At 34.9% G+C, this 26,733-nt stretch overlaps 1 protein-coding gene across 2 annotated transcripts in view; it reads left to right on the forward strand.

Annotated features, from left to right (window-relative positions):
* Positions 1-26,733, forward strand: part of ADAMTSL3 (ADAMTS like 3) — a 713,745-nt gene that overhangs the window by 559,855 nt on the left and 127,157 nt on the right. For both annotated transcript variants that reach the window (XM_074233985.1, XM_074233986.1), the window contains exons 21-22: positions 2,909-3,977; positions 21,896-22,023. In XM_074233985.1, coding sequence (XP_074090086.1) covers positions 2,909-3,977; positions 21,896-22,023 — 1,197 coding nt within the window. The remainder of the gene's footprint in view (positions 1-2,908; positions 3,978-21,895; positions 22,024-26,733) is intronic.

Genomic DNA, 26,733 nt, shown 5'->3' on the forward strand with positions numbered 1-26,733 from the left:
GAAGAGCAAGAGTTCAGTGTTTTTTTTATTTAAAATGAATAGAATTGAATTAAAAAGAAATTTTAAAGTTCTCCATTTTAAAAAATACAAAATTTAGTTTGACTATCTCTTTAGTTAAATAATTATAAATAAATCTAGTTAGAAATAAATAATTATAATTAAATTCATTATAACTTATTAGGGAAATCTAAGCTGCTAGGTTGTTTGGGTTTAATGCCTAGTATTTAATAATTAAGAATCAGGATGATCCTGGGAATATATTATTCTACTAGAAGTTAAGTTTTTCAGGTTTTTTTCCTAACCCTTTCATTTCTTGATGCTTTATATATTAAGTTGCAAAAAATAGATTTAATTATATCAGGGTCCCCTGTGGAGAATACTGTTAAGAAAAAAATCAAGAGAAATTTAGTCTAATAAGATGAAAAATTTGGTTAATGCTATCTAAAATCATCTGCTTATACATAGCTTTCTCAGGCACTCAAAAAAAAAACAAAATAAGAAATACAATAATTATTGGTTCATGCATCATTTGAAACTTCTTTTATTGCATGTCTTTTAAGTTGACATTCCAAAAGTCTGAGGTTCCAAGCATCACTTAAATAAAGCCCCAAGGAATTTTGGAATGTCCTTGGCATGTGGTATAATAAAATATTTTGAGCTGCATATTTATCTGAATTTTATTAATTGTGGATAGTTACATAGCTGTGTGGCTAGTCTGTAAACTGCTTAGAGGAGAGTTGTATTAAAGTAACACTGGCAGCCTCCACTAAAATAATATCAGGACAACATGTGGGAATCTGTAGTAGTTATTAGGGCATGAAATGGGGTGCAGGGAAAAATTATAAGTTAGCTTAAAAAAATGCCTAAGTAAATGCCTTTGTAGATTGTAACTCTCCATCAGTTTTGCATACAATCTTCATCATTCAGTTAGACAAAAGTGTGCAGTCATTGTCCAAAGAGAATGCCATATTGCTGTTTAAGTCATCCTCTCAACCCTGCCCCAGCTTCCCCAGAAGATCAGACTTGAGCAGCAGATCCTTGTTTTGTGAAATTAGAGCAGTGGAAGAGTCCCAGGTCTAAAATATGATTATTTTAAATTAGCTTTTTGGGCTATAACCTGATGGAGTTGACAAGCTTTGGGGCTTAATTCCTTGTTCGATATTTGATGCTAAGAAAACCATAACGAAAGATAACATTAATTGATTTAAATCCTAAAAGTTAAAAAAAAACCCTAAAGGTCACAATTCCTCTAATATAGGTGCACTTCAACAATTATTTGCCCAAAGGGGAGTATTTTTCTTTCTTGAAAACTTTCAGATCATAAGATTTAGAGCTAGAAGGCCCAATGGGGGAACTGAGACCCAAAAGAGTGATATGATCTAGGTCAGTCAGGATTCAAGATTGTGCCACTGCTATTTCCACCCCACCACACTGTCTCCCAGGAGGCAACCCCTGGGCCCAAAATTAAGATATCTAAAGGATGGTAAAGGATGGAAATTCTTCCAGCAAAGTTTTTTGGTTTGGAGGGGTTCCAGTTTTATGTACCTCTTTTTGTAGGGAATTTTAGCAAACCATAGCAGAAAAGGAAGCATAGAGTCAGCTTTGAAGAACTCTCATGAAAAACTTTAAAAAAAATATCCTGATTGAAAGTCCTATAAGAAATGTGAAGAACCAGAAAATTGTATTCAGGTACAGCAATATTGTTCGATGAAGAATTCTGAATGAAGATATTCCCAAAAGACAATTGATGAAGCACACTATCTGCCTCCAGAGGAAAAAACTGGTATTCGTTGAATACCAACTAAACCATGCAATTTTTCACTTTCTTTCATTTTTTCCCCTTTTATTTGAGTCTTTTTGTACAAAATGACTAATATGGAAATGTTTCATATAATTGCACATATATGACCTATATCTGATTGCTTGTCATCTCAGGGAAGGAAGGAAAGAAATAGAATTTGAAACTTAAAATTTTAAATAAAAATATTTTTAAATCTCCTAATTGATCTCAAGTATCAATTGAATAGCACCCCTGTTTCACTATTATCAGGATTTCAAATATTTTAGACCTGCAACTCTTCCATTGCAACAAATATACTAGATTGTAATTTAAAAAATAAAAAAATAGCTATTACATAAGTGCCTATTCTGATTTGCTGCTGATAAAATGATTAATTTGAAAACCAAACAAGTAGATAGAGCTGTTTACTTAGAACCTGGGTAAATGAGGCCAAGATAATTCCATGGGTCAGAACACATTTCCCCTAACCAAGAAATAGTGAGGCATTTCATATCTCCTGAACCCTAGAGGTATTGAGCTTCCTGTCTCCTCCACCCAGTGTTTTGTAGTATTGCTTTCATATGTTCAGTGTGTCTTCTCACTTAGCTTTTCCATTGCTGAAAGTAGTACATAGAACTTGAAATGGATCCAAACACTGTAGAGATGTACATTTAGCCTGGAGAGTGTGCCAGCTGTCTTTACATATTTGCAGGTGTGTCCGGTGGGAGATGAATTAGCTTTATTCTGCCTGGCCCCAGAACACAGAATCAGGAATGGTGGGTGGAAGTTGTAGGAAACAGATTTGGGCCTGATGTAAGAAAAGTCTCCCTGATATTTACTGCTGCCTTAAAGTGGAAGGCTGCCCTAAGAAGTAATGAATTCTATATCACATAGTGTTTTTCAAGCAGATGCAAGATAACCACTTGTTGTGGGTATTAAAGAGGAAAAATGAGGTTCCATAAAAATATGAGTTTATTATTTATCAATGTTCTTATCCATGTACTTTAAAGAAGTAAAATCAAAAACTTAAATACATATATGTATACATTGATTAGAATATTACTTCTTTTGAAAAGTTGTTTTATTAATTTTTTTATATTGGTTTTTGGGGTTTTTTTTTTTTTGCAGTGATAAAGCCAGAGGTTATACCCAAATATGGTACCCAGCGTCCTCAGATCCTTAGCATCCAAAGAGTCTATATTCAAACAAGAGAAGAAAAACGGATTAATTTCACAATAGGGGGAAGGGCCTATCTACTTCCCAAAACATCTGTGGTTATCAAGTGCCCAGTAAGAAGGTTCCAAAAATCTCTCATCCGGTGGGAGAAAGACGGACAGCGTTTGCAGAACTCCAAAAGACTTGGCATAACAAAATCAGGTTCAATGAAGATTCACAGCCTTGAAGCTGGTGATATTGGTCTATACCAATGTATTGCCGGGCCTGTGCATGAAAATTTTGTCCTCAAGCTAATTGGCACTGACAACCGACTCATAGAGCCCCCAGTTTTCCGAGATCACCCCCTTGAAAATGGCAGAATAGACCATAATGAAGCCAATAGTTTGGGAGCCACATGGCATAAAATGAGACAAATATGGAGACAACAAAATGAACTCTATCCAGATGATGGTCAAGTTAGCGACCAACCACTTTTAAGAGCTCTAGTTCGCCATGGCAATAATCCAGCAGAAACTCCCAATTCCTTGGAGTTCAAGGATAAATTCTTAGAAGCAGCAGTCCTACAGGGGTCCTACACTATGGATACTGTACAATTTGAAGAATTAATAAAGAATATGAGTCAACTTATCGAAACTGGAGAGGTGAATGATGACATTGCATCCCAGGTGATCTATGAGGTGGTGGCTGAGTTAGCAAAGATGCAACCTACAAGGGGTAAATGGAGAGGAGCCCAAGTAGAATCTTCCACCACCAAATTGAGTATGAAAACTCAAAATGTGTCTAGAGGTTTCAACTCAAAAAACCCAAAAAGACTAGTTATCAAGCAAAAAGGACTTGCTCTTATGAAACAAAACAAATTACTCCCTATTTCATTTAATAAAACAATAAATTCGAGGATTGGAAGTACAGTTTTTATTACCCAAAATACTGAGGTCATCAACTTGTTCTGTGACCTTGTTAAAACTGAGGATGCGAAATATGATTGGACCAAAGATGGAGCAGTGCTGCAGCCCTCAGAAAAGTAAGTAAAATATAGATCTTAACTTAATGGGCATCGTAGTTTAAAAACTAATGATTAAAAACTAACTATCTGAAGAGATAGTCTTGACAAACTTTCGAATTACTTCTGAATTTAGGTTGCCAGTATGAGAAAAGATGCTATTTCAGTACTGTTTTTTAATGTGTCAGCATCAAAGTTCTTTATATTGTCAGATTCAAGCTTGGAAAATGTTCTGTGGACAAGGTAATGGGGGGAGATGCAAAGGTAAAAATTGTTCTTATTCTTAAGGATCAAAATAAAATATCCCCAGATAAACATAGCACAAATTATAGGGTGATTTGTGCACACAAAAACTACAAGAATCTGGGGGGAAGAAAATTCTAGGTAGTAGCAAGACTTTATATAAGCAATTGTCTTTAAGGCCTTAAAAAATGGATGGAATGTTAGCAGGTAGTAGAGGTTGGATTCAGTACTCCAGCATACATAAATACTCCCTTGGTCTGTGACTTTGTCTATCAATGTTAAATAGCAGCCTTTTTATGATTTAGTAAATCAGTTTTAAGGAGTTGCCTGAGGTACCCATAAACTTGCCCAAACTATGGAACTAATGTCAGAGATAGGATTTGAACTCAGATCTTTCTGATTCCAAGTCCAATACTTCATCAGCTCTGCCATGCTGCCTTTATTACTCAAGGAATAGATTATAGTATTAATCAAGGGCCCACGTGGGCTTCATGTAGTATGGTATGATATAAAAATGAAGGTTGACAAGTTGAATCCATACTCTTTAAGAACCAAGATTCTGAAACCCTTGCAAAATAAAGCTATTATCACTAGTTGTATACCTTTGTTCACAGGGATAAATTATGATTCACTGGGTGATATGAACCCTTCTAAGACTCTCAGAGAATCAGAATTAGATCCAAACTTGGAAAAATGTCTCAATTTTCAAAAAAGTAAACAAAGAACAGTCTGCAAACCATAGACTATTGGTTCTACAATTATGGATACAGGTTTTAAATAAACATAATCATTTTCAAACATGAAAAAATTAATTAGATCCAAATATATAGCAAAGTTCTGCCTTCCCTAGTAGTATCTTCAAAGGGCCTCACCATAACAAGAAATTTGCCTTTTTTTTTACCTAGGGCAAGATCAGTGAAAGTTGGCATTCAAGAGTACCAGGCACTCTCTTAATTTTAGGGGAATTGTAACTCTATTGGGGCAGAGACTTCTGGGAAATTTTTCTCAAGGCAAATATTAAAACTACAACTCCCAAGAAGCCTAACTCTGTGGAAACTGAATGTATGAACTAAGTCAGTACCATTTACCCAGAAACACCTATTCTTCAAGTAAATTGTAGCATTAGCAAGTGTGTCTTGCACCTCCTCAGATTCTAAACTCCTTTGGAGCAAGAGTCATGTCTTATCTATACTTTATACTCTATCATGCAGCTAGCAGGGTGTACATATTAGACATCTAATGAATATTGATTGATTGATTGCATATGAATGGGAAATTTAACATGTAACAGCTAACAAAGTTAAACTAATTTCCCATTTTTGATCACTTAGTTGACTTTTAAAAAATACTAAGTAGGGGTGGCTAGGTGGTGTAGTGGATAGAGCACCAGCCCTGGAGTCAGGAGTACCTGAGTTCAAATGCTGCCTCAGATGCTTAATAATTATCTAGTTGTGTGGCCTTGGGCAAGCCACTTAACCTCATTTGCCTTGCAAAAAAAAACTAAAAAAAATGCTAAGTAATTTTTTTCTTTATCTTTGAATCAGTGATAAGCATGAAAAGGCTATCAGCATTTCAAAGAACTACTTAAATGTATGGTATTATTATTGTTACTGTATTCTTATAATTCATTTTAATGGCAGTACAGAAAGCAATTTAGAACTTTCTCTTACAATACCTTGCCCAATTATTTAGCATAAAAAAATAGCTTAAATGTTTGTAGATATTTTTTATCTTTTTAATGTCTCTAGCTCTTGCTATTTGTTGATGAAAAATTATAGGCTACATATTTTAGCATAAATTATGTTCAAAATGTTTCACATAGAAAGAAAAAGAACTATGATTATTTTTTTAGGAATTAAACGACAGTAATATATTAGTGCCCTGCCATCTCTCAAGCTATCTTCTTTTGTGTCTCCTCCCTCTCACAGTCAAACTTCTAGACTCCATTTTCTTACCTCCCATTCACTTCTCAAGACCTTCAAGTGTGACCTGCATTCCTATAATTCAGATGAAATTTTCTGTCTAATGTCACAAATGTTTTGTTTTTTGCTAAATTTCATGGTCTTTGCTCATTCTTCTCTGTAGCATTTGTGAGATGATTCCAGGATCTTCATGACTTACATGGTCATGGTTTTCCTATCTTTTTGGTCAATCTTTCTTAGTCTCCTTTTCTCAGTCATTTTACATGTCTCACCCTCTCTGTGTGCATTCCTCAGGATAGTTCTAAATTGGTATCTAGATGCCTGTCTCTTTTCTGCCTCTGTCATTTTCTATCTCTGTGTTTTTCTTCTGTCTTCTGTATTCTCCTTTTCCTCATGTTCCTCCTCATCCTTCTCCTTTTCTGTTCATTCTCTCTCTCTCTCTCTCTCTCTCTCTCTCTCTCTCTCTCTCTCTCCTCTCTCTCTCTCTCTCTCTCTCTTTCTCTCTCTCTCTCTCTCTCTCTCTCTCATCTTCTATAATCCTCATGTCATTAGCTTCAGAGCTGCATTTTAAACTGTAATCTTCACTTAGATATCCCATTGGTATTTTAAACACAAGCATATCTAAAACAAAACTGCATTATCTTTCACCATAAACCCTCATCTTCTCTCAATATCACAATTTAGGTTGAAGTCTCTACCATCCTTTTGTAACTCAGTTTCATAAACTTGGCAGTATTTTCAATTCTTTACTCACTCACCATCCACAGCCCCACATCTGGTCAGTTGCAAAATCTTCTTATTTCAACCTCCAAAATCTCTCACATCTGTCCCAATCCTCCAGGTACTCAGCAGTCACCCTTTTCCTTGTGGTTATCACCTCTATTGACTATTGTAGTCATCTACTAAAATCCAGCCCCTCAAACCGTCCTCTGCACAGCTGCCAAATTGATTTTCCTATCCATAAGGCTGAGCATATTAAACCCCTGAAATGGAAACTTCACTGTCTCCCTTTTGCCTCTAGGATACTAAGCCTGACTTTTAAAATCTTTCATAGTCTTACTGTAAGCTATCTTTTTCAAGGTATTTACACATTATTTCCTCTCCCAAGCTCAGTGCTCCAGTCAAAATAAGGTCCAGCTGCCAAAGGTCCTCCAGTTAGTTTAGAAAAGCCAGAAATAGATCTCCCATCTTTGATTTCCCAAATTCAGAGGTATCAAACTAACATTTTTTCTCTATAATATGCTATTTTCCATTCTGTTCTCTACCTCTCACCTTGGCATAGGCTATTCTTCATGCATATGTAATAGATGTGTGACTTTTTACACCTTTACCCCTCCCTACCCACCCACACTGTTAGGCCTTCTCACATGCAAACACTTGCTCTCTCTCTCTAGACTGGTTCACTCACTCTAACCTTCCAGGCTCACACTGAGAGCTGTTTCATGGAGAGCTCGGAGAAGAAAAATCAGCACCAGGCTATTCCATGTGAAATGGCAATATATTAAAGGGATGGTACTTTATACCTGGAATCCTCCTCCTTCTCACCTCTGCTTCTTAGAATATTCAGCTCCCTTATTCATATATATTTTATATTTATTTTTCTGTACCAACTGAATCTCCTCCACAGTAGAATTTAAACTCTTTGAGGAGAGGGACTGTCATATTTTAAATCTTTGTATCTAAATCACCTAATATAGTTCCTGGAATAAAGCGGATGGTTAATAAATACTCATGGAATTAAATTTAATTGAACAGAGAATATGGAAAAATGTTTTCCCCCTATCTTTTGGTTTCCTCTGGCTAGACATGTAGATTAAAGGAATTATGATTTGGACTTGAATTTTGAAAAAGTTTCTAAAATTATAGCAATTTATTTGGAAGTGATTCTTAGCATTCTTTCAAAAAAAAATAAGATTTTTCTACGTGGCTATCAAAGTGTTTTTAAATAACACCCACATAAGAATTTAGAATGATTTTGAAGTTACCATTATTACTGCTAGTTATTGGTATCATGTGAAACATACTTAATTTGAGATTGATTGGTTTAAACTGATAATTTTCCTTTATTATAATCCAAGTTCTTATCTTTAGATCTGCTGTTTTGGAATTATTTAAATCTTTCAGGTCAAAGAAATTTAAAAATATTTAATTTTGTAATAGAAATAAATGTTAGCCATTATCTAATCTAATCTCTTCATTTACAAGAGAAGACACTAACACAGACACATGTTTAATGACCTGCCAAAGGTCCAAGTCAGAAGTAGATCTCCTATCTTTGATTTCCCAAACTCAGGAGTATCAAACTAACATTTTTCTTTGATAATCTAGCAAGCTAGAAAATGATTATAATAATGCCTCACTTATCTGAAATTAATTTATCTTGCAAATGCAATTATTTAGAATAAAATCAAAATCAATAATTAAACAATAAGAATTACAAACATATAACATATAATTCATGCACTAAAGATCATGCACTTTTCTCCATTGGAGAGTTTCTCATTCATAGTATATTTACTGTTACTTTATCAAAAAAATTGAAATATCAGGTATCCTGCATTACAGTAAAAACAATAATTCCCAGTTTATGATTTTTATAGTCCATAAAGTACAACCTATCCAAATAGCTCTAATTAACTATTTTTTCATCTCAATTGCTATATATATATTAATCATAAGCTCTTCTGAGAGTCAGGGCTCTTATAACCAGAGAATCAATATATGTGCCCTAAATTTTCATTGATTAAGTTAATGCACATACTTCATTTTAGTTCAGTTGAATGCAACAAGTATTTAAACTCCTACTATGTGCAAAGCATCAGAACTTTAAAAAAAAACAATTTTTGCCCTTATCCAAAATCTCTATACTCATATAAACTCTCTGCCTACATTTTCATGGAAAGATATAATATGTACAAAAATAAACAAATTCAAAATATTCAAAGTAATTTCAAGAACAAGAAAGTGCTAACAATTCAGGAAAAGCCTTTTGTAGAAGATGTTGCTAGAACTTTAGGAGAAAGAATGAGGGAGGAGTGCTTTCCAGATATGGGGTACTACTAGTAAGGAATCAAAGAAGAGGAATATGGATTCATTGAAAGAAAATGGTCCATAAATCAGTTTGACTGGAACAGAGAATGCAGAAAGGGGATGATATGAAATAGGGTTTTGAAAAATATGGTGGAAACCATATTCTGAGGAATTTTAAATGCCAGAGTAAGGAGTTATCTGAGAGGTAACAGGGAACCACAGAAAATTTTTGAGTAAGAAAATGTGTCTTAAAACTATCAATTTAGTGGAGTGGCTAGGTGGCGTAGTGGATAAAGCACCGGTCCTGGAGTCAGGAGTACCTGGGTTCAAATCCGGCCTCAGACACTTAATAATTACCTAGCTGTGTGGCCTTGGGCAAGCCACTTAACTCCATTTGCCTTGCAAAAAAAAAAAATACTAAAGGAAAAGTATCAATTTGGCAGTTAACATTGGGGATGTTTTGGAGAAATATTGAACAATTAGGAAATTGTTGTAATAGTGCTAGAGAGAAGTAAGTGTCTGGACTAGAGTAGAGGTTTAGGTGTTTTCCATTCTTGTCTGGCCACTGAGACTGTGACAGTATTGGCAAAAACTTCTACCAAAACTCACAACTTTTTTCTTCTTTCTTTGCTCACTCCACTCTGATACAACCTCAACCTTTTATTTGAAAGATTGGACTTGCCTTAATATAAATGATAAAACAAGAAACCTCATTGTGCCCAGGAAGAAATTATATGACCACTGGAAAAAATATCAAAATAACTATCTAGTTGCAAGATGACAACTCATGTGATTCTACATTTCCATAGAACTGGGCTAATTGTAAAACCTGATTTTTTTTTCTTTTTTTTTTTTATGTTTTTGCAAGGCAAATGGGGTTAAGTGGCTTGCCCAAGGCCACACAGCTAGGTAATTAGTAAGTATCTGAGGCCGGATTTGAACCCAGGTACTCCTGACTCCAGGGCCGGTGCTTTATCCACTATGCCACCTAGCCACCCCACTATGCCACCTAGCGGCCCCTAAAACCTGATTTTTAAAGATTGAGCAGTTATCATTGGTACTTCAGGGAGATTCCTGAAATTATTCCAATTTTGGAATACTAGGTAGGAGGAAGAAGCAGCAACCTGTTGTGCCAGGAATTCTGTCTACTGTCCAGGGTCATGGGAATGTAGCTGATGCATTGAAATAACAGGATGATTTTTTTTTTTTGGATAAGATTAACCTGTAGTTTATCAGTTGATAGTAAAAGGAGTTGATATATTTTTAAATGGTGGCAGTAGAGGGCAGCAGAACCCTTATTTAGAGATGGTCATCCACCAGTTCTTCCTCAACTGTGGACAAAGTTGTACGTTGGGTATGTGGAGATGGGAGAGAGAGAAACCACATAAAGATACAGAGATATCTAAAATCTAGTCAAAGAAAGAGTGGGAAGCCCAGGCACAAACCGCTGAGGTACTTGACAATAAATTTCTGAGGTCAAGGCAGATTACCTGATCAGCAGAACTAAGGAGTAAGTTGGAGGGTCAGAATGAAGAATAGGTTAAAAGTTAGTCTACCAATTTGTAATTCAACCTGCATTGTGTGAGAACAAAGGAGAGCATTCCTGTAGCATTTTAGAGAAAAAATTAAAGACACAGAAAGGGATGGTTTAGAACTGTGGTTATAAAAACAAACAAAAAACCAAAACTACTATGTGGCACTTGAATTCTCTAAGTCTTCAGATTCAGAATCTGCACAAGTTTTGCCAGTTTTAAAAAACAAAACAGGGGCAGCTAGGTGGCGCAGTGGATAGAGCACTGGCCCTGGAGTCAGGAGTATCTGAGTTCAAATCTGAAATAACTACCTAGCTATGTGGCCTTGGGCAAGCCACTTAACCCCATTGCCTTGCAAAAAAAAAAAAAAAAATACCCAGTAGATTTAATTTACTTTAGGAAAAAAGAAGTTTAGGCATCCCAAAATAAAAGGGGTATAGGATAAGATGGTGAGAGTTAATAGGATGGACCCACTGCTGACATTGGAGTCAAAAGATTGGAATACATATTCTTTTTCAAACATGTATTTCCTATGCAGCACTAGTAAATAGCTTATCAGAACCTCAGTTTCTTTTTCTGTAAAACAAAAGTATTAATATTTATCTTTTTGAGGTTAAAGTTTTCTGAGAGTTCATTTCTTACATATTGCTATCACTCACCAAATCAATGATTCAGAGATAGTTATCGCCACATTTCATTATACTCAGAGCCCAGGCTCATCTTGTATATGTAATAATAAGAAGTCAGAGAGCTCAGAATATCAGCTTCAGTAACTTTATGTATGGTGGAAATATGTATACAGAAAAGAACAAAATGGAATTTTATAGAAATCAGAAGATAAAGATAAGAATGTAAATGTCCAGAAACAAGTAACAGAAGACACATGCCAGGTGCTATAGCTTCTTTCCCAGTTTTGATTCTATAGATTTTGTGACCTTTAAACATCTGAGAACAATGTCTGTAAGTTCAAATGAAAGATTGGGCAATATCCTTTTCTTCTCATAGCAAAGGCAAGAATGAGTCAGAGTTTGTTTCATATCACAGTTTTTCTCTTCTCACAGTAGCAGCAAAAAGCCTGAGTCTCAGATTCTTTTGCCTTACTTCAAGTGCTATGTAAATATAATTTATTAGGTTAGATATTAGAAGAGGAAAAAAATTGAATTAAACTAAGATAAAAAAGTAATCAAAAACATTAAGCATTTACTAATGGGTCAAATACAATGCAAAATATTTGAATTCAAAAAAGTAATTATTTTAAAACTCATTTATTTAATCTTTAATTGTTATATCAGATGATATAACTTCATTAAAATATTTTATGCTTTTCATTTTAAAACAAATAAAACCAACTAAAAATGCATTTATAACTTATTGGCCTTTTAAAAATAATTTCAGTATACAAACTGGAAGTCTGATATTCTCTATATTTCTTCTTATATATTGACCTCTGCATTTGCATATAGTTTTCTTTTTCTATTTTATATATATATATAATCTTTTGGTTCTTTTTTTTATTTTACACTTTTGTTATTTAATTGTTTCAGCCATTTGGGATTTTCTTGACAGAGATACTAGAGTTCATTTAACAGATGAGGAAACTGAGGCAAATGGTGAAGTATTCACATAGCTAGTATGTCTAAGGTAGGATTTGAACTCAGGAATACAAGTCCTCCTGACTCCAGGCCTGGCACTCTATGCACTATATTATCTTACTACCCACTTTATACTACTTAGTTGCAAATGTATTACTTTTTTTGAAATTTTCCCTATTTTCCTGTATATATCATTTTAATAGCAATATGACATTTTATTGTATTAATAACATTAATAATAAAATAAATATATTATTGTATAAATAATTTATATATTTAAATATGGAAAAAGACCTTCAAGATTCTTTAGTATAACTCCCTCCTTTGACAGAGAAGTTAAATGGTCCTTATCTTAGATTATACAGCTAATAAAGTAGTGGAAAAAAGAATTCATATTCATGTCCTCTGACTCCTTCAATATTCTTTCACCATACAATGTTTTCTGACAAACATTTGAGTATTTCCATTTCTTTATAATTACAAATAATCCTGCTCTATATGGTTTTTAATAAATAAATAGCTTTGGTTTTTCCAACACTGTATTCTTAATAAGGAAATTGTTGGGACAGAAGGTTTGTTTATATGATATTCTTGTTACATATTTCTGAATTGCCCTCCAAAAAAATCCTATTAACTCTCCATTCCACTAACAACTTATGAGCAAACTTATTTTCTCCACAACTTCAGTAGGTCAGAATTTTATCACTTTTATTTTTAGTACCTATTTGATAAGTATAAAATGGCACCTTACCTTTGTCCAGTTTGCATTTTTTTTATTATTCTAATTATCTATTTAAATATTTAAAGTAATTCTTTACAACATGAGTATTTCCCTTTGTAAATTATTAATATCCTTTCATCATTTATCCAATGAGAAGTCAGAACAGAAAGGCACAGATTTAACTGTTTAGTTAGCATAATATTTTCCCTATCTAGCATTTCTTCTGCATCAAGGCTTCTTTTCTTACAATCCCACTATTATTTTTATCCTACCCCTATTCTCTCCAGTTGCCAATGATCTTTCTTCCCTTCTCATTCATGCTTCTACTCTCCACTGAGTTATTTTGACCACACTGCCAACTTGTCCCCTTATTTTTTCACCATACCCCATGGCTAATATCCCCTTATCATGGCTTCTAAAGTGGTCTGTGTCAAAAAAAAAATCTCATCACTACTAAATTTGCTCACAGTATTGTGTGTAGTCATATTTTAACCTAGCTTCCTGATCTTTCAAACCTGAGTATCCCCAGATTATAAGAAATACTTTTATTCATTTTACATTCAATTTGTTAATTAATCCAGTGTAGTGTCAATTTTTACTCCTATTTTTTTCAGAGTTCCTCAATGATTATATTCCAGCCTACTCAAATCCACGATACATCTCTTCATTGCCTTCTGTGAAGTCTTATTATCCTTTGTCTCACTGTGGATAGAAATACTGGTAGAATATTGGTATTAAAAAGACAAAAGCTTTAAATGTCAAACTGGAATTTTTATTTTATCCTGGAGGATAGGATCATAAGGAACCAAAAGAGCTAATTAAGGGGTCACACAATGACCTTAACAACTCAGTGGATAAGAGATTAGAAGGGAAAAGAGTAAAGGTAGGAAAACCAGTCTCTCTATATCCCTATACTCTAATCCATCCAATATTTAGATGCTAAGGTAATCAGTCAGAGGCTATTGTAATGGACCAGGCAAGAAATGATGAGGGCCTGGATCAGATATATGACTGTGTGAATGGAAAGAAGGGAACATATATGAGAAGCTTGATGTCATTAAGGGAGTTTTGTAACTTCCCAAAGGCAATCCTGTCCTCTCTCCATGTCCTTGTCAGCTTTGGGTCCACTTTGTCATTATGTGCTATCTTTCTCAGGCATAAAAGTTGATGGCCATGTTCCATAAACTGGCCATCCCATGGCTTGTTGGAATCTGAGAATGGGTATACTATATCTCTTTGTTCTCCTAAGTGATTCAGTTAAATTCCTTTGAGTAATTATGAATCTCTTCCAGGACACTCTAAAATGTTCTAGGATTTGGTGCTGTGGTGCCATGTTGCCCGTAAATAGAAACATCTGAAGGGCCTCACCATCAGTAGGGAATCCTTCTTTAACTTGAACTATGTCCTGAATCTACTCCATTATTGTGTCAAATGCCTTTGGCAAGAATACAATGGAGAATGGCAGTATGTATCATGGCAAGTTTGTAGGACCTAGAATCAGGTTGTTTAATATCTTTGAGTCTCAGTTTCCTCATCTGTAATATGGGGATGATGCCTGTACACAGAGTTATTGAGAAGAGCATATTTATGTGTGTAAACAGGTATGTATATATACAACTATATGTATATTCATAGAATTTTGCAATCTAAAAGCATAACACAAATGTCATTATTAATGACTGAACAATGTGTGGTCTGTTGGTGACATGAGGTAGTTTTTACACTGTAAAGGATGATGAATATGAGAAATTCATAGAAACATGGAAAAATATATGGAACTGAAACAGATCAAACAAATTAGAAGTAGGAGGAAAATATACACAGCTATGGTGATATAAATCAGAGGTGTTGAATTACACACCACAATACTCCAAGTGTTTCAGAACCATATTAAAATGTAATTGAATAGTTTTTAACAAAATACATAAAAAGACATTAAAACATAGGTCGTGTGAATTTGTGGTTTTCTAAGTCAGTATGCATCCTGACAGAGATCAATTTCTATTTGAATTTGACACCACTGATATAAAGAATAAAGATATAAAGACAATGATCAATTTTGGCTCTAGAGAAATGCTTTTGGAAAACACTTCTTTCAAGTCAATAGAGAAGGAACGGATTATAGGTGTGCTACTTATTCTTGTTACTCATGGTCACTGTTGCATGCAGTTTTTGTAACCATTTTTAGTTTACTTTTGTTACTGTTGTTTAACAAGGAAAAGTATATGGGTGATATTGGAAAGTGAGTATAATCTAGAAAAAACAGTATAAATTGAAAAATATATTTTATCTTGAATTTCAAATTTTACCAAAGAAAATAAATTTAAGAGAAAAAAAGATAAAAGAGAATTAGAGAATACCTATATTTAAAGGCTGGGAGAAAAAAAAAAGAACCAACGTAGTTTTCACAGATGGATCTGTCAGAGAGAAATAAGAATCTAGAAAATGGTGTTATAGAAATCGAAAAGGAGAGAATTTTAAAGAAGCATAGACTATTTGACTATTCTATGGTATAGACATCAAGAAAGATGATAGAGAAAAGGTTCATGGCTTTGACAGAAAGTCACTGGTGACCTTAGAAAAAAGTGATTTCTGGCAAGTTGGTGAAAACAAAAGCCAGACTGCACAAGACTGAGATATGAGTGGGTAGTAAAGTCATTGAGTTTAAACTAATACTTTTAGTATTTTGGCAGTGAAAGGAAGGTGAGATTTGGGACATTTTCTAGAGAGGATCAAGTCTGGGGCAAGGTCAGGAGTCCCAGAGATTCACTGGGGGTGGTCCATGACAAACAGGCATGGTGGAACTGTGCCAGGAAGAGTTACAAGTGGAACAGTGGCGTAAGTAATTCAGCCAGGGCTCTGAACGTCAGGGGGCTAGAATGTTGGGAGGGGGCCAAATGAAGGTGTCTGAGGGTGAGCCAAGAGAATCATAGACAGAAAGGAAAGCTGGTGTTCCAAAAGGGGTGGGTAGATTGTGGGAAGAGAAACCTAGGAGACAAGCAAAGTAATTGTTACTAATAGTCACTGGCTCCCCTTTTTTCATAACTATGCCTCAACTAATTTTTACTTGATTTTTAAAGGCATAAGCAATAGGTTGCAAACCTGACAGAGTAGAAGTGGGGCAGAAAGAAGTGTTGTTATTGTGACTGTTGTTTAGGGTAGAATAGACTTAAGCATGTCTATAGGCAAAGGGGAAAGAGCCAGTGGAAAAGAAGAAGAAACAGACTGTGTAAGAGAAAGGAAATTAATGGAATAGGAGCCTCATAGAGGTATGAGAAGGTGGAATCTAGGGCACAGGTAGAGAGATCATCGTTGAAATGAAGAATGATCCCATCATCCTTCTAGTCAGTGTTCTCAATTTCAGAATGATGCTCAAACTCTCCTTCATTCCCCATGTTTGATCACATTTGCCCAGTCTTGTAGATCCTACCACATCTTTCCACCCATATATGTGATCACTACACAAATTTAGGTTTTTATCACCCCTCTCACAAACAATGGCAACAACCTTCTAATTAATCTTGCTTCTAGCCATGCCTTCCTCCAATTTATCCTCTACATCTCTACCAAATCAATATTTTTAAAATATAGTCCATCATATCCTTTCTCAGAAATCTTTGGTAGTTTCTTAGAGATTCTTCAACCTAGAATTTGAGACCCTCTCAAACATGGTTCTCCTACATTTCAAACATCGTTGCCCATTACTACACTTTATGCCCTCTGTGTACAGTAGTCAAACTAACCCATTAGCTCTTCTCTTAACTTGGCAATTTCATCTCCTCCCCCCAGATAAGTTGTATCCTCCTTCTCTGGAATTCTGAATTTTCAATCCCAAACATTTTTCAATATTTAGCTAAAGTTTCACCCCCCACCTCCACAGGGAAGAATTTCCACCCCCTGATCCCTTGCAATTGTTGGTTCTTTCTCCTTCCTAAAATAGCTTCATATTTACCTGTCCATGAAATGATTATTATTCTCCTATTAGAATATAAGTTCCTCTCGAGCAGGGATATTGAACTGGTTTTGATTGCTAGCATCTAAGAGAGAAATCTCACAGGGAGGGAGTAGAAGGAGTAAACCCATATTCTTTAAAATGAAAAATGATTTGATACAGCCAAGGAAGTATCTGGCACAATATATTAAGAGAATAAATTAAAAAATTGAAAAATTGTTTAGTAGGTAGATATACCCTAAACAAGGAACTGTGTTAAGTGCTATAAGGGAATAAAAAAAGAAGTCAAAATTGAAACAAATAACAAAAATTTAAAAAACAATTTTCATAAACAGATTTAAGGTTGTAAAAGAAAGAAAAGGTAGAGAAATCAGAAAGACTACCAACAGACATCTTAGTATGCTTGAAGACAGATGTGAAGGTGCTGAGCTTGAAGAATTAAAATAAATTAATGTGAAAGCTAAATATAATCTACAAGTAATGGAGTTATTTTTCCTTCTAAAACTTAATTTGAGAAATCAAGAAGGTTGCAACATGAGGAAAGGAAATTGAGATAATATTCCAATCAAATACAACAAGTAATTATTTATTAAGCATTGACCATGTGCAAATACCAAACTAAATACCAGAAATATAAATACCATAAAAAGTCCTCCCTGTCTTCAAAGAATCTACATTCCAACAATCTACATTCTACTTGGAAACAAAAAAATATGCATGATAATTTGCATAGATGAATTATCACCAACAACTAACAGGATCAAAAAAGTCTTTAGAGTGGAGGTCTATGATTTTGAGTATGTCCAAGGCAGAGTCAAGAAAGCAGAGGGCATTGCAGTTACAGGAGACAACCTGCAAAAGACATGGAGGCAAGAGATTGGAATTCTGTGTTTAGGAGCTATTTGTCTGGAAGAAAGTTCCTAAAGGAGGGTGGGGTAATGTATAGTAAACTTGGGAACAGATTGGAGCTAGATTTATAAAGGGTTTTAAATCAAGTTTAGTATCATATATTTTATTCTAGAGGCAAAAGGGGATAATATGGTCAGTCTTGCATTTTATGAAGATTATTTTGGCAGTATATAGAGGATGGATTGGAGAGGGATGAGACAAAAAGCCAGGAGTCCAATTAGGAGACTATTTCAATAATTCAGGCTAGACATGATAAGGGTTTGAACTAGGGCAAGTAAATGAAGGAATGAATAAATGACTTAAAAATAAAGACTAAATTTACCAGTGCCAAATGTTGGGGATACAGATAGAAAAACAATGAGTTCATTTCAAACCCAGTGAATTCATATTCTAAGTGAGAGAGATAACCAATATAGGATGGCTAAGCTTCATGGCAGATGGAAGAGCTCCTAAAAGGTACAGCTGTAGAGGAGAGATAGATATCCAAACTTCTTTAAAGTTAATTGGCAAGTAAGATGTCAGTGGCTGAGAATGAGGGTATAATTGTATGATAGATGATGGGTCCCCATCCATACCCCCAATCATCTTTCTTATGAGGAAGATTCCCTGAATTGGCTGAAAAGTGAGAGGGGAGTAAGAAGGACAACTTCAGATGCCTACTTCCCATTAGGTTCACAGAATGGAGATGGTTACTGTTATGAAAAATTATGATGAAGGAGAAACATAGTTAAATGAAAATGTGTTGATAGAGGGAAGAAGAGAATTTGTAATTCAAAATTTTTAAAAAATGTTTCATATGGAATTGGAGAAAAAGAGAATTTTTTAAAAAGAAAGTTTGATCAAATAAGGTCATCCCAAGGACATTTAAGGATGAAATTGGAAAAGAGACACCAAACTGATGAAAAGTGAAAAAGATGTTCAGAAACATTTTTGCAACAAATTCTATTTAACATAAGTGACTCTGCTCATTTGTATTCTAAGAACACAATCCCAAATGATTTTATAGAGCAAATGTAAATGGCCTTGAGATCAGAAAACAATGATGGGAAAAGGAACTGAACTGAACCAAATATAACACAGAGGAGCTACATTCTGGAGGCAGCAGTTTTGATGATATTGAGGTATCTGAAGAGGAAGATAACAAATGTTTTGAAAAAAATAAGATCTCAGTACTAAAAAAGACAAGGTAGAGAATATCAATTACAAATCTATATGCCTGCTTTCCTATCACATAAATTTTTGAGACTAATTTACATACATATTTAGAGCATCCTTGATGAAGGTATCGGAAGAGAAATATATAGAATTTTGAAAGAGTGCTATTCAGGCTATATATATTGCCATTATTACAGTTGATTGAAGAAATAGAAAATACAAGATATCATTGCACTTGTTGCTTGTTAACTACTAAATTTTTTTTTGATTTTTTTGAAACAAAATATTGCCTTAAAATTTCCAAATGTTTCTTTCATGAATATGCTAAAATAATACAAAAATTCCATGAAAAAATGTAACAACTGAACTATTTTCTTCTCATTTTCCAAATTGTCCTCCTCTTTTGTGTGTTTGCATTCCCAATAACTTTTTCTCGCTTTAATTTCTTTAGTGGAACTGGCCATTGTCTGCCAATTATTTTTGCTATGTAGACATAAATTTTGCTTTTGTTAGTCTCAGTTTACTTTTAAAACATTCAGAAATATCAATGATTTATTGGGAATGCACAGAATTCTCTACCTTATCCAATGCTGATTCATTTTCCTTTGCCTTGACAAATTTATTTGCAGAAATCTGGACTTTAAAAAATTATCAGGGGGCCATATCGCCTTTTAACATCTTCCCTATTGAATTATCTGCTTATGTTTGTATTCTTTAATTTAATAATCTCCTGAGTTCTTTGGTAATTTTAATCATTTTTGTCCTTTGATAACAGTTTTTGTGGCTACTAGAACTCAAATCCATCTCACTTTCATCTCATATTGGGCAGTTCACGTCTTACTAACCTCAGTTGTCCCAAATGACTTTGGTAGGGTAAGATTGGGAGAGAACTATCCCCAGCCAGATACTGGTCTCTTTCCCTTATACTTAATATGGTACCATAAATCCATATACAAATTCTCCCCATTGCCCTCTGTTCCTCAGTTCTCTGTGGCAGTAGAGATGCTATTACTGCCCATGAAAACTGCTTTTTTATTTTTCACAGTTAAAATGAGTTCATTTGCAGGCCCATGGTCAATTTGTGCAGCCCTACTTTAGGAAACTGATGGGCAGTAGGAAATGGATGCTGAGTGAACATGTTAAGGATTTGCCTTCTCTGCTGTTAATAATCAGAGTTAAGGTTCTTGATGTCCTAGATTGTTAGAGAGCTAAAATTGCTTTAGGGCTTGTATATAATTTCTGTTTTGGACAAGTTTGAGAAGTATAGGAGATGAGGAAAAATGTTCTCTATCTTATTGACCATATGACCAGAAAGATCACCAACAACATCATTGACAACAACAGAACTAATCTCCTTTGAATACTTTTTTGATCATAAATATTAACTGGAACAATGACGAGGCTATCATGATAATCAAAGATGTTTACTTCTCTTATTAAAAAGATCTCGAATCCAAGTCAGGGAGAAATTCCCTAAAAATAGTGATTCGTAAGGTGCTTCATAAATGATGTTAAGCTAATTGAATCAATGAACACTGGAACTGCATAACCCCCTAAATGAGATAATTACTCAAATGAGTTAGGCCTAATTATCCATATATAACAAATCAAGTTGATAAAGAATATTTCTTGTTGAGGCTGAAATATAATAGACCAGAAAATATAGAAATAATGAAAGTTACTATATAACTTGTTCAGATATTGCATGTTAATAGTATGTTAATAATAACCTTTGAGAAATTTCAGACCTCTTCTCTTGACCACACAGACCTCTTCTCTTGACCACAAGGTCCTCCCAGAAACAAAGAACCACTTTTAAATATTTATAGTCTTCTGGTATTTTATAGCTACAAGTTATGGAAGGCCACAACCTAAAAAGAATTTGCTGAGAATTAACCAAAGAATAAAGAAAATTCACATAATAGACATCAGTAGACTGAAGCCCCTTACAAGGAAGGAATGACAAAGGAGAAATGCAGTCATCAAATAAACATATGACTTAAAAAGAGGTCACATGACCTAAGTAAAAGATACCTAATATATGGCCTATAGGCTCCACTGGCATTTTCACAATGTCAAGAGAAAGTAAGGAATGTTCCTGCTATACTGATTGACCTCCTGTGGCATGCTAATTGGGAGGACATGGACTAGGAGTCCAACAAACCAAAATTTGATTCTGATACTCAAATCCTCTGTGACTCAGGGCAAGTCACTTCACCTTTTTGAGATGCCATTTCATCACTGATAAAATAATGGAACAGAATTAGATCACAGATTTAGAATTGAAAGAGAATCTTAAAAAACATCTAGTCAAACTTCCTTATTTTTCAGGTAAGAAAACAAACTCAAAAAAGTGAAATTATTTGTCCATGGGGCACAGATGGCAAATGGTAGATGTATGGTTTCTAAGATCCCTTAGAGTTTTAAAAGTCTATGATCCTATAACTATAAGGAAAAGAAGGAGGAGGTTCAGGCAGGGACCATAGATAAAGTAATCCCTTGAGGGCTTTTCTCCAAGTCATAAGTAAAGTAGAGTAAATAAGGTTTTGCTCTGAGGTACCAAATTTAGAGGGTGATGACAAGCACAAAGGTAATTAAAATATTAAGCTACCAGATGGAGACTAGGATTAGCTCCTTCCTCAACTTCCAGCAGTGGTTCTTGCACTAGTATCACATACATTGGAGGGGGGGGCAGAGTAGGGGGAATCCCTTTGAGTATGTACAATAGTTTGTGATACTTGCAATAGACACAAAATTCCTGATCATGATTCTATTTTACTAGTCTTAAAATTCTATAGTTTAATGTTCTTAAATGCTATATATGACTTTCTTTAGTAAATATATTTATTGAGAGAATGCACCATGTTTCTTACCATTCTACAGAATAATACTGGATGGTACCAGAAAAATACAAATTCGAAATCCTTCAAGGGAAGAACAAGGTGTATATGGATGTTCTGTGGTTAATAATCTGGATTCAGACACAAAAACTTCCTCAGTGTTGTATGCAGGTAATGCCAACTGAAGAATTTGGATTTTTTATTTTTTTAGTTTACAACTAATTCCATATCTTGCTTCCTATGGAAATATGAAATCATTTGGGTTGTTCAAATGTTGGCTGTGCTCAAAGGTGGTCTCTAAAACAACCTCTATTCTAATTATGGTTATCTGTTTCCAACATTACTGACTATTCATATTTATAGTCCCACTCTGCCAAAGAAAGGGATTTTTTTAGGCTTGTCTTTTTTTTAATACCATGGTATATAGCTATCTACCTTATTAAAAATACTTCAAAGAAACATTAACTTAACAGATGTTTTATGTTTTCTTAAATCATATCATATGAGGCATATGGGTAGCACAATGTACCTGAGCATTGGACCTGAAGTCAGAAAGGCCTGAGTTCAAATGTGATCTCAGATACTTATTAGCTGTATGTCAACAGGCAAGTCATTTAGTTTTTCTGCCTACTTCCTCAACTGTAAAATGGGGTAATAATTGTAGCTACCTCCCAGGGTTGTTATAAAGATAAAATTAGATTATTTGTAAAGTACTTTTGATTTTGTTGAGTCACTTTTGATTCTTCATGTTCCCATTTGGGGTTTTCTTGGCAAAAACGTAATAGAGTAGTTTGCCATTTCCTTCTCAGGCTCATTTTATGGTTGAGGAAACTGAGACAAACAGGGTTAAGTGATTTGCCCAGGATCACATAACTTGAGGTCAAATTTGAACTCAGTTCTTTCTGACTCCAGACCCAGAATTCTATCTACTGCATTGCCTAGCTAAAACACCATAAAAATGCTAGCTATTATTGTTTCCACAGGCATGTACACACAGACATTCTCAAGGAAGAGGAGTGGGGAACTGTCTTATTTTAAGTGAAAGTTATTTTAAAGGAATATTCTAAAGATTTATTGTTTTGTCAAATAGTTGCCTGGCTTTGGAATCAGTAAGACCAGAATTTCCATCCTGCCTCTGATACAAAGTAGTTCCTTTGACCCACTTAACCCGTCAGTGTCCATAGCCAATTCTCCAAAATGATAAATTACTAGATAATTGCCTTGGTGGGTGAAGTCTCTACTCTGGGAATTCATTGTACTAGTGAAATCACAGAGAGGAAAAACGTTTTGTTTAAAGGCTTTCTTATTTCAAGTATGCAGAGATGAAAGGAATTGCCACCCGCACCAGTGGTGGTTTCTGTTACTGCTTCCCCAAACCACAAGTGAGAATCAGATGTAAGGATTCCAGGGTGGGTGGGAGGGTGGGAAATGTTTGCAAAATTGCTCTTTGGGGAGAGGTCACAGCCAAGTGCAATAAGTTGAGAAGCATAAAGGTAAAGGAGAAATAGCATAGTCTTTAGCATCAAGAACTTTGGTTCTAGTCCTGGTCATTCAACTAATGAGCTCTATGACTGGGCAAATCTCTTCATCTCTCTGAGTCTCAGTTTCTTCATTTGTAAAATGGAGACCTTGGAATTAGATGATCTCTGGATCACTTCCAGTTCTAAAATTATGTTGTTCCAAGTATTCCTTGACTGCCCTTCTAAGCATCCAACCCTGATATTAGCATTGTAGGGGATAGAAGAGAAATATGAGACATGCCTTTTAGCCACAAAGAATTTACATTCCTCTGGGAGGGATAAGACAATATGTAGCAGTGAGCTTGAGGATTGGTGGAGTTAGGAATGAGATGGTTTAGGAGTCATCTGGGCTCCACCACTAATTGTTTGACTTTGAGAAAATCACATCATCTCTGTGGACCTGGATTCCTCACCTGTATAATGAAGTAATTAATCTAGGGTTCTCAGAGGCTTCTTTCTAAAGTTCTAAGATGCTGAACTCCCCACCCTGATGTGTTAATCAAGCCAGTTTGTTTCCATCAGATTTCATCCTTAGTCCTCACATCCTCAGATGAAATTATTTTTAATAAACCCAAGGTTTTCTTGAGGCATCTGCTCCTATTGTCAGTAGCTTTGGGAATCACAGTATATTCTAGAAAAATGTCCTGTACTAATTTGGATGTTTTTTGTATGACTGCACATGTATAATTTCTATCAAAATGCTTGTCTTCTCAAGAAGTGGGGAGGGGAGAGAGAGAGGAAAGAATATGAAACGAAAAAAAATTTTAAATAAATGTTAAAAAATTTTGTTTACATGTAACTGAGGAAAAATTAAGGATTAAAGAAAGAAAAATATACTTCATGGGGGGAAAGAGTTCTTTCCCTTCTGGGCCCCCAGAATTATAACACCCCAAAAGTAGAAAAGAACTTGAGGCTATCTAATGCAAACTGTATACCTGAATAGTATCTCAGAAACTTGAATAAAAATTCTCACTACACACCTGACAGGTAATAATATAGGTTGTCAAGATGTCCAAAGAAAAGGAACCAACCCTGTCCCAAGGCAGCCCTTTTCACTTTGGGATGGCCCTAATTGTTAGGAAGTTCTCCCCTTTATCTAGCTAGCTCTGCCCTCTGGATCCAAGGAAAACAAGTTTAATGATATAGAAGAATAAATATATAAGAATATAGATATAAAATAATAAAAAACTTTTTAGTATTAGACTAAACTATCCTCTCTTCCCTTATCCCTTTCCCCAGATCAAACATCTTCAAGCAACCTGATCATCCTAGTTAGCAGGGGTATGGAACCTTTTTTCTTCCAAGGGTCATTTGAATATTTTATAACCTCATTCATGGGTCATAGAAACTTATCAATTTAAAAATTAGCTTTCTATGTTTGGTTCAACATTTAGTTAATTCACCCCTAAAAAGCTCCTAGATTTATTTGAAATTTTGAATTCTGCCTATGATTGCCATGGCAGGGGCCAGACCAAATGATTTGATGAACTTTATACAAGCCACAGGCTGGATGGTCATTGCCCCTGCTTTAAAGGCATTCCAGCTTAAACGTCAATACCTTTTCTCAAATGTGGCCTATGGAAAGGGGAAAAAAAATGTTCAACATTCACTCTAATCAGGACAGACCTCCTCCCTGAGTTCTAGAACATATAACTTCTCTAATATTAGCATTATACACTGAATCACACTGAACTAGCTCTCCCCTAAAATTCCCCAGATCTTTTTTTTTTCCCACACACAAACTGATGTCTAGCCATGCTTTCCTGGTCTTGTATTTGTGAGACTGATTTTTTTTAACCAAAGGTAAAACTTAAAATCTATCCCTATTAAATTTCATCTAATTATAGTTGGCCCAGTGTTCTGTCCTCACAAGATTTTTTTGGCTCCTAACTCTGTCGTAATAATTTGTTAGCTGGCTTTCTGTCACCTGCAAATTAAATAAGCACACCAGCTATACTGCCATCCAAATCACTGATAAAAATTGTTAAATTGTCCAAGACCAAAGCCAAATCCTGGGGCATTTCCTGGGAGATCTGTTGCCGAAACTCATCAGGAACCTGTGTCACAGCATTAATGACAAAGTCTTTGAGTCCCGGTGTGAAGACCTTCAATGAGCCTCTTACATTTCTTGCATCTCCAAGTAAAAGTTTGTTGCCTCAGTTTAGTTTCTCTTAGCTTCAAGTCAAGGCTGTTATCCTGGTTTCTATTGATGTTTATCTGGGTTATGCCCATAGGTCAGGTTGTGTCATGGATCTTTTTGGCAATCTGGTCAAGCCTGTGGACTCCTGCTCAGGATCATATTCTTAAATGCATAAAATAAAACACATAGGGTTACAAAGGAAACCAATTATGTTAAAATACAGAAATCAAATATATATATAGTTTTAAAAGTTCATAGACCCCATGTTAAGAAACCCTATCCCAGGACTATCAGATAGTAGCAAAACTATCATATATAGATAGATAGATAGATAGATAGATAGATAGATAGATAGATAGATAGATAGATATAGATATGTTATATGTCATATATCAATATTGTATATCAATGAAATATTATTTGAGATCATAAAAAAAGCATTTTTAGTTTATGGGAAACAAGTAACTGGCAGAATTTGACTCCTAGGCCATAGTTTGATTCTTTACTCAAACCCTTCTTGATTCCTTAGACTAGATTGCCCATCTTCATCAGCACATTCCTACCAACTTGTCTCTTCCTGTTTTCTGGAAGCACCATGTGGTGGGTCTAGACTGGCCTTGGGAGGGAAGCCTTGTTTACTTTGTGGTACTTGGCTTTTTGCCTGTCACCAGCCCTAGGGGAGCATATTTCTTTAGGCAGGAAATGTTAGTGTGCAGCCAGGGTTGTCACTGACCAACACATTCTTTATTCTTTCCAAACTTGAAATATCTTTTCTAGTATTAAATTTTTCCACTTAATCTGTTATGCAAACACTTGTTTCAGAATAATCAGATACTAACTTTTAATTTTATTTCACCATTGTTGGCCATATTTTATTAAATTAAACAGTTTTATTGGTCATAGCCATATGTAACTTTGCTTTTGGAGAGCTATGTTAGAGTTGGCTAGTTCAGCTTCATTTTCCATCTTAAGACATTCTACAATTTAAATGAGTTCTTACTATTAAAAGGTATTTCAAGAGCAACTGTTTAATCTGAACTGAAATTTGTATTAGACTAACAACATACTTGAGTCTTTAACAAGGTCAGGTGATACAGATGGTTATAGAATCTGAGATCTAGAATGATTTGAGAAGATCAAGTCTCCTCACAGAACCCCTGAATTTTAGACCTATAATGGACCACAGAGGACATCTGATCAAATTCATCTATAAAAAGGAAT

Source organism: Macrotis lagotis, chromosome 4, assembly GCF_037893015.1.
Source record: "Macrotis lagotis isolate mMagLag1 chromosome 4, bilby.v1.9.chrom.fasta, whole genome shotgun sequence".
Lineage (NCBI taxonomy): Eukaryota > Metazoa > Chordata > Mammalia > Peramelemorphia > Peramelidae > Macrotis > Macrotis lagotis.